Source organism: Hippoglossus hippoglossus, chromosome 17 (genome assembly GCF_009819705.1).
Source record: "Hippoglossus hippoglossus isolate fHipHip1 chromosome 17, fHipHip1.pri, whole genome shotgun sequence".
Classification (NCBI taxonomy): domain Eukaryota; kingdom Metazoa; phylum Chordata; class Actinopteri; order Pleuronectiformes; family Pleuronectidae; genus Hippoglossus; species Hippoglossus hippoglossus.
In genome coordinates this window covers 19262854-19271975 of record NC_047167.1, presented here as the reverse complement: position 1 = coordinate 19271975, position 9122 = coordinate 19262854, and the positions used below count along the sequence as shown (strand labels likewise).

At 42.1% G+C, this 9122-nt stretch overlaps 2 protein-coding genes across 3 annotated transcripts; both read right to left on the bottom strand.

The window, feature by feature from the left end:
• Positions 1 to 149: 149 nt before the first annotated feature.
• On the bottom strand, positions 150 to 7837 carry ndc1 (NDC1 transmembrane nucleoporin). 2 transcript variants are annotated; one of them, XM_034613174.1, is made up of 18 exons: positions 7662 to 7837; positions 6776 to 6896; positions 6595 to 6696; positions 6231 to 6405; positions 6015 to 6141; positions 5740 to 5848; positions 5482 to 5533; positions 5247 to 5379; positions 4779 to 4871; positions 4598 to 4679; positions 4352 to 4513; positions 3886 to 4146; positions 3452 to 3567; positions 2617 to 2667; positions 1691 to 1754; positions 1500 to 1600; positions 1037 to 1197; positions 150 to 951 (listed from the first exon to the last, which is right to left on the bottom strand). In XM_034613174.1, the coding sequence occupies exons 1-18, from the start codon at positions 7698 to 7700 to the stop codon at positions 888 to 890; spliced, it is 2013 nt and encodes a 670-aa protein (XP_034469065.1). In that variant the 5' UTR covers positions 7701 to 7837; the 3' UTR covers positions 150 to 887. The 2 variants fall into 2 exon arrangements, with proteins under 2 accessions (XP_034469065.1, XP_034469066.1); XM_034613175.1 differs by lacking the exon at positions 2617 to 2667.
• Positions 7838 to 8022: 185 nt separating this feature from the next.
• zgc:113691 (uncharacterized protein LOC503529 homolog) lies at positions 8023 to 9065 on the bottom strand. Its single transcript, XM_034613191.1, has one exon. The coding sequence runs from the start codon at positions 8973 to 8975 to the stop codon at positions 8217 to 8219; it is 759 nt and encodes a 252-aa protein (XP_034469082.1). The 5' UTR covers positions 8976 to 9065; the 3' UTR covers positions 8023 to 8216.
• Between the last annotated feature and the right edge of the window lie 57 nt (positions 9066 to 9122).

Sequence of the window (9122 nt, the reverse complement as noted above, 5' to 3'; positions counted from 1 at the left end):
AAATGTTTCCTTTAACTTAATGTTCAGATGACCTCTCACATTACTTCTTTTGATTGTGTGAAAAAAGTGTAGTTAAACTTAATTAACACAAAGTTCCCTTCATTTATGATGGAAACATTTTTTACATTCATGGACAAAAACCTGACACGTGATTTCCTTATGAAGTTTTTATTCAACAAGTCTCCGAGTGAAAACTCAAACTCAAGTTGGCAGTGACCAACAACTGTAACCAGTCACAACCAAACACACTCAATAAACTGATAAAGGACAGCCTCGTTTCACATGGACAAAACTGACAGAACACGTGATCTGAACATTTTATGTGGTGCATTTCCTAGATTCATAACCTGGACTGATAAACACAATTTCCCTGGATAAACAAAACCAGATCAGAGAAAAAACACAAGTCGGACACCTGTGAACTGAAGAGATCTCTAAGACATATTTTCCTGCCTGCTACTTTAAACAATGTCGGCCATTTCTTCCATTCCATCCAAAATGTTTAAGGAAATCACAAGGATGTCATTAAAGTATGAAACCATAAAGCAGAATAAACAGCTGTTTACAACTCATCCAAATCAACAAAACTCAAACATTACAGTGATATTTTGTGGTACAAATCAAACCAGTATCTTTGAGCTGCTGATCCGTGCAGTCGGCTGGTTTCAATAATCCCAAACACAAGAGGCGAGTCTTTCTCACTCTGGAATCCTCGTGTACGTAGGAGACGTGAGCTAGCGTGTCGAATACAATCCTCCTGGACATAGTGCATAAATATTAAAAGAGGCACTATCACGGGCTTTCGCTTGTTATCTCATGTAAACCAATGTGTTCACTTCACACTGATAAGAATCCAAAAAGGCACAGAAGCCACAAGTGTCAGCTGGTTATTCTTTGTACTCCAGAAACTGCTGCAGTCTTTTCCGGTGCTCAGCCGACATCTGAACAGCACTGAGGATTTAACAAAGAAATGAGAAATCAATACATGTCATTTCTCCCATTGGAGAAAGTCACATTTTTTAAAAACAGGCCTTACTTTAAGTGGTCTCCAAACGTGGTTGTTATCCTGTAGATGGACGTCTTGAGTGTGGCCCTGAGAGCAAAGCGCAGTGTTTTGTAATTGGAGTCTCCCATGCTGCTGCTCGACCTGAGGGGTTTACTGGAGGCGTGAGGAAGCTTGAAGTGACGATCTACAGCCTGGGGAGGAAGAGCAGGACACAACTGTTATAATAATAACTATTTGTATAGCACTTAAACTTGTCAGTGTGCAAACAATTCAGGAAGTAAAAACCCATTTGTTTTTGCTTCCTGAACATGTTGCTTCAGCTTCAGGAGCTGCAGGAGCCATTTTTAATGGCAGGATGTATGCAGTACACTGAATTGGTCAGTAGGTGTCATCATTGTGCTTTGTGTTATTGGTCACATAGGTAGGAACTTTCCCTCAAGGGACACGTGCACATTATTTAAATTACATGTGGGTGCATGGGAAACCAATTTACCTCTTGCAGGACCAGCATGCAGCCGAGAATGCTGGGTAACGTGGTCTGTACAACCCCAAACTGGTCCTCTGAGAAGGAGGCTTGAACCAGATAAGACAGACCTGGAGGAGGACATCAGGACATAATGAGTGTGTTTGAGTTACGAAAGCTGCATCCACATCAAGTGAAAGAAGTGAAGAAGCTCGTCCTACCTTCTAAAGCCCAGATGTGAGCCTGGCTGTCAGCGAAGAGAGCCTGACTGGAGGCCTCCGGAAGCTGCAAGACACAGTGTTAGTGAGCAGGAGATTTTTAATTGACGATCGTAGATTCAGACTTGGGAAGGAGCAAAGTTACTAGTTACCTCAGCCAAGGTGGATATTTATTTACCCCCGTCTGTTTGTATGCAAGATTACGCAAAACATACTGCACGAATTTCCGTGAAATTTAGTGGAAGGATGCGTTATTGGTCAGGGAAGAGCCTCTTAAATTCAAGGGCAGACCCAGGGATTTTTTTCACTTTCTTTTTCATTGCGAAATCGGGCATTTGTCAATATTTACCTTGATTCCTCATCGGATAATTCATGGAAAAATCAGGCACATTAGGAGTCAACATTTTTATGAGTGTATAAAATTTGATGTAGATCCAAATAAAAATTTGCATCCAGTGGATTTAACTGTGGTTTCACAGGGAGGCTGTTGGGCCTTGGCGGAGGTATGTGCTCTACTGAGTGTCGTGCTAGTTCTACATGATTTGACTACACTACAACATACATGCATGATTAAAGGAAGATACAGAAACATCAAAGAAAACAGGCACACCAACTAGTTTCTACATAAAAAGGAAAACATGCAAGTGCAATGTGATACGATCACAAAAATAAGATTTCTCAACATTTAAGGAAATACAAACAACACCACTTTTAACAACACCATCACATTTAAAGTAATTAGTGAGGCTCGTTGTTACAGCTAGATGTGTGACAGGGAGCTACATTAGTAATGCATGAGATGATTAGGCCTAACCAGGAATTAAATGGGTGAAATGTGCAGGGTGGAATTGTTCAAATTAAATTAAGAACAAGAATTACTGTGCAGGAAGCTCCTCAAGAGAAAGCATGCACAGGCAACACATCCTTACCTTGTTAAACAAATACATTATCAGCACCCGCTTTGCCAAGAAATGTTTAACCTGAATGGGACAATTAAGCGAAGAGTTGTTTTGGTATCAGAAGAAGAAGCCGACACGAGAAGCACAAATCATGGATTTTCACACCAAACAATGATCGTTGAGTCACAGCCCCGTCTCATCTCTGAAGCTATAGACTGTAAATAAAGATGGACGACATGACAGCTCCTCAAAAGTGAAGCCAAATCATATGGATCGCCTCCTGTTGGCTGGCTACAGAATAGGTCATTAACCCTGCCTTCACCATAAAATCCAAGTGCACATCAAATACATTTTTCTCAAATAAGGTTTGTCATTTTAGGTCTAATCTCACTGATGTATGTCCAGATGTTAATTTCCAGTAAGTTTGGTTTTAATGAGTTATTTGATGCCATGAAACCAAGGTTGAAACATCCTGATTGACAGCAGTGACTGACTTATGATTGGTCGAGTGTGTGTATCCTTAGGATTTCGATACTACAGCTCCACACCACAATCACTTCTGCAAAAACTCCAAAAGTGCAAAATGGCGGCACCTGTATCCAACAGGAGGAAGAGGAGACACGTCGTCCATCTTTATTAACATTCTATGTTTAAATAAAAACTGCATGTCCGCCACTGGGACAAAAAGGGATTAGTGTGATTCAGATATGAATGAGGAAAAGAGTATATGGGTCAAATGGAGGTCTGTCTTTTGACTCTCCCAGGGTTGATAACTGTTAAGTGTGAAAAGCCTTATGTCAGAAGCAAAGTGTTGAACAGAAAAACAATTACGTCATAAAACCGATTAGAAACATGGCTGAAGTACCTGTTCTTTTCTGTTCTGGAGGAACTGAGCCAGTAGACTTGGTTTAGAGGGTTCCTGCTGGGGACTGGGGACTGAGGCAGGAGATGGTGGTGGGGGGCTGCCATTGACCTGTGCATCTAAACCAACACAGAGGATTAAACCACACATGAGAACGAGGAAGCTGGACTCAGATAGACATCAATCATCCATCTACTACTGAACTGACGCAATGATTCCCTGCGGAACTGACAACATGCCACCATTCAAGAAGCTCAAAACCTGTGGCTGAAATTAACTAATCAGTTTCAATTTATTTACACTGAAAATGTATACACAAAAAGATCACCTAACATTGAGAGTTTCAGATCTGTGCAGAACAGATACAATGAGGTGAATGTGTCACTTCTAGACTGAAATCTCCTTAGTATCATTATGTCATATGAGCCCCCTCTCACCTGTGGAGGTGGACCAGAGTTTTGGCCCCCTCCTCATGATGTGCGGGCTCTGCACCGAGCCGTGCCACGGTGAGCATTGTTCTACTGGAGCAGTGAGGCGCCGCAGGGCCGGAGAGGCGAAGGGGCTGTCCAGGTCGGGAGTGAAAGGTGCCGTCAGAGGACTCTGCGGGCCTCCGACAACAGAGCGGGCAAAGACTGATGCTGGAGTTTTCATCAGCAGATAGGGCCTTGGGGACATGAAATCCTCTGAACCTGAGGTTACTTGTATGAGAAATAAAAGGACAGAGATCATTTAGATACATTTTTCACACATTGTTTAGGATTAAAAAAACCTCAAGATAATAGATGGTCTATGACTATATCCTAATTTGTATTCACAACAAACGCTATTAAAATATATGTACTGGTGCTGTTCTACAACATAAAATACATCTGCTCTTTACAAATCAAATCAACCAGCACCCACCTGATGTCTCAGATGAAGTCTTCCTCTCACTGCCAGTAGACAGTGACTTGGCCCTGCCATTGGTTGCTACAGTGTCATGATAGGCGACAAGTCTCTGGGTCAGATCAGCCAGCAGCGACAGACACTCCCGACTGATGGCGTTCCAGTTGTGAGGATGGCCACCTGAGAAAGACGCATGAAACTATATAGTGAATACAGTTTGCTTCTGTTGCAGACAAGGACCTCTCCCCAGATGATATAACAGACCTGGCTGACTCAGACTGAAGACCTCATAGCGCCGTGATGGGGAGTGTTGAGACAGCAGAGCCAAGTCCTGCAGAGCCAAGAACTAAAGTTGGGGAGGGACAAGCGATAAATCATATATTAAGTCATCAGTAAGCACATCAGAAAGAGTAAACCTGAGAGAATCTATGCGTGTTTTACCTACCTTTAATATTATTGGCTGCTGGTCTGTCACAACTTTAGGTAGACACTGGTGGGCATCTTCAGTAAAAGAAGACTGCACGGGAAAACTGTACACCTGTAGATAAGAAACCTTTCAAATAACTTATGGCTTCTCAAGAGTCATTTTTTTTACTGATGAGACTTTTACCAATAACATACACATAACCCTTGGACGTTCAAAGCAATGACACACTGCCCCCTAGTGTCATAATTTAAGGCAAACAAGAGAAGTCTGCCTTGCATCTCAGCATCTCACTATTATCATGAATTGGCAAAACTGCAGTGCTCTCCTTTATGGGGATCACAGGCATGTTAAGCAACAAGTGCAAAGTCAAAAAATTGTGTTGAACAGTTTAGAAATTACACAAAAATACAACAGAAAGAATGAACATTTTACAAAAGCATGCAAATTCTTGATTCAATATTAAGTGGATGTATAAAAGAAACATACCTCAGTGACAAAGATCCTAAAGAGCAGCAGTGTGATGTACCATGTAAAGAGGAGGAAGGTGGCACTGATCCACAGTTGGTAGAGCAGGGAGAGGTCCAACAGGCCTGCTATGCTGTCAAGAGGGTGGATGGAGCTGGAGGTCGCACACAAACACATCCATGTAATTTAGTTCATCAGTCCACAGAATGTTTTTGTGGAATCATATATATATAAAAAAAATCTAAAAACTACTGACCTGTTCAAATGAAGATTCAGTGTTTTACAGATCCATACTCTTGGAATGTATCCTGTTAGAATTCAATTAAAATATTTTATTCCTCTAATCAGTAACTTTGTGTAGAAAAGGACAAAAGCAAATGAGAAACAGAGCTCAAGTGCAATAACTGAACAATGAATAAAAGTCTATTTGAACCTGAAAGCTTGAACTCATCGAGCAGTTTGATGCAGGACGTAGGAGCTTTGTGTTACTTCTTTGTAAACAGAGGTCACTCACCCAAAAAGAAATACACAACAATGAAGTTCCTGACAGAGTAAAGTGCTTGAGTGGCGCTGCATTTCACCACCAGAGGCAGCGATCCCTTGAAGCGGAGGTATTTGTATTGCTGAGGAAATAACAGAAGGTGAGCGTGAACAACAATAACTGAGTGGAACTCCAAATAGGACACTGACTTTTGTTTGCATTATAAAATAATAATATGATGTATAACTACGTGCAAACTGTCACAGTACTTGCATCTAAGCGTTTCCAGAAAAGAAAATATCCCTCACCTGAACAGTGTGGAAGGAGACATAGTTCATGTTGTGGATCACACCCAATAGACTGTGAGACAATCCAACGAAGGCTCCAGCCAGCAGAAAGACGAGGTGATACTCATTCAGACACATCTGAGGGGGACTGTCAGTGTTGAACACACATTGAGGCAGTTAGAACATAGCTGATGCATGTCAAACTCAACGTGATCGTTTCGCATAGTGGCCGCTTACCCTTCACTCTGCATACACGTGTAACCGAGTTTCTCATATCTGCCCCCGATGGTGACAGCACAAGACCAGGCCACAACTATTCCCATGATGCAGTGGGCCAAGGAGTTCAAAATCTGACGAGGGTGAAGCAGTTGTCCCAGCATGGCGATTTTTGAGCATGCGATGGTTGGGATGACTGAAGAGAGACGGGAAAAAATAATGTAAACAAACTACAAAAATGGTATTTCTAGAAGATCTTGGGGATACCATTACTACTGATAGACATTCTGAATTGTTTTTAACAATTAATTCCACAAAAACTGATAATATTCATGTTAATGTTAATGCATATTCTATAACCTGATGTCTACGCCACGCCACTCACCTGTATAATACTCCAGGTTCAGGAAGCCCACCATGAGGATCACTCCACACAGCAGGATGAAGGAGAAGATGGCACTCGCACTCGTGAGTAAGGAGAAGCATTCTGCAGGTAGAGAGACAAGTGTCAGCTTCACACAGTTTCATACACAAGCTCTTGGTCAGATCTCTTTAAATGAACAGACCTGATATTGTGTGGATGGGGTGGAGGAGACTGAACCGGCTGAGGATTACAAAAACCGCTGTGATGGGGGGCAACAACAGGACAGCCCAGGCAATACTGGCCGCAGCTCTCCAGCAAATCACCTGAACAGAGCAGACAGTCATTGTTATGCATTACAAAATACACGAGCATTAAAATCACCTTAACGGGACAGAAACGTTCATATGACATAAAACTGATGAAATATTTGACTTTTCTTTTTTTACCAAAATGCCTTAATCAGATGCACAATCAACTCCTCTAAGTGAGTGATTTTTAAAAGTTATATTACCAGCTTAAATACATTTATACTGACAGAAAGAACTACATTGATTACAATCTACGACATGAGGTAAAAATAATGCAGTCATCATAAGGATAATTGCAAACAATCATTTCATAATAAACCTGCAAACCGTCCCAGTGTAACATCCAAATAGAAACAAGGATAATTATAAATACGCTTCCAAACACAAATACATCAGATGAAGTTTTCATTGGCTATGAATGTGATTATTCGGTCACAAAAGCATTAAATAAAGACCTTAACATCACCAGGGACACACAATGAAGTGTGTGCAAGTTGTGAGTGTTTGACAAAGCAACACAAACTGAGCGATGCAGCTTTAACAGGCTGTGAAACCACTTCTAACACAATGAAACCTCACCTGTGTATAACGTTATTTGTTAATAAATATTAAAAAACACACATTATTGAGCTGTTTTCGTTCGGAGTACCACTGTTAGCCTGTTAGCTACGCTCGCGTAAACTAGCATAAACACAGATGCTACTTTAGCTAGCACAAGCGAGAGACGTTTTCTTTTCACTTTCTCAGAGAGGAACTGTTTCCCGGAGACGAAGCACTCACCTTCCGGATGAACCAGCAGCTCTGCTCCGTGGAAAACATGTCGCCGGGATGAAGAAACGAGCCGAGCGGTGGTTTTTACCCGAGTCCGGTTCTCCTGCTGTCAAACTGCGGCTCCGCTCGGTTTCTCATATCGCGCCACATGCACTCAAAAGACCTGCGAAGGACCCGCGCTCGTAGCTGCCCACCTCCCTGCCTGTTGCCAGCTTCACACACACCTACACGAATCTACTGAAAATCTGCTCAACAACAACAACAACAACAACAACAACAATTATAATAAAAAATAATAATGATAATATAGTAGATTCAAACTGTTTGGCCCATGTAAACAGAAAAGAGTAAGGTCATAAGGTCAACTTTAAACATTTGAGCGATAAATACTGGTATAACACTGTCACAAGATCAATTTACACACTGCACCAGGAGCCGTCAACCATGTTTTAATTGTTAAAGTTATATCTTTGTTTTCCCGTCTTAAACATTAGTCCAGATAATTATGAATTAAGCTATTTGCTTCAATTTCTAAAAAGCAGAGTGTTAGTGGCTGTATCTCCTTCAGTTCTGAATCCCTTTCGTGTCATCGTACACGAAAGATTTCTTGTCGTGATGATAGCCGCTCGCATAAGTTGGGAAAGTGTGTTTATCGTAAAGAGTCTTTTTGTCGTTGTCCCGGGTGAACGGCTTGGTCTCGAAGGCGTTGACCGGGAGCTTTTGGGATGAGCTGATGGACATGTCGGTTTGCATTGCTTTGTGGACAAATGGTTTCTGCACGGGCCTTTGTGCGATCGCCGGCAGGGCCAGCTGCTCCCTCTGCGCCTTCTTGTCTTCCCACAGCTTCAGCAGACGCCGCTGATTGTTGGTCATGTCCTTGAGGTTCTGCTGCAGCGACTGGACCTGGTCTTCCAACAGAGTTTTAGAAGTGACCGTATTTGCCAACTCTGATGTCAAATCGTCGATGGTCAGGCTCAGCTTCCCGGCCTTCTCCACCAAGGAGCTGCAGTCGTGCTCCTTCTCGTGCAGGTCATTGATTATGTCCTTCGTGGTCTTGCCATTGAACTTGGGGCTGCACTCAAGTCCAATTTCAGTGCGAAGAGCCTTCACTTGTTTCCTCAGCTCCTTGTTGTCCACGGTCAAGGTCTTCAGTTTCTGCTTCACAGCCTCGGTAGAGCGCATCCTTGACTCGTACTGTCGCAGCTTCTCCCTGAGAGCGCTCTCCCTGTGCATGGCGTCGTCTCTTTCCTTGCTGCATTTCTCCAAAAGTTTTAAAGTCTCAAATTTGGACACTTTTTCTCCTTTCCCATTTGAGGAGGCCATCCCACAGAAAGGTTTCCTAATCACAATGTAAAAAAAAAAAAAAAGAATAAATAATCTTTTAATAATAATATATTTATTCTTGAAAGCGGTTTAAATAGTCCGTGAGAATTGGGGGAATAAATCCACAAGCACGAGCAGCTGCCTGCA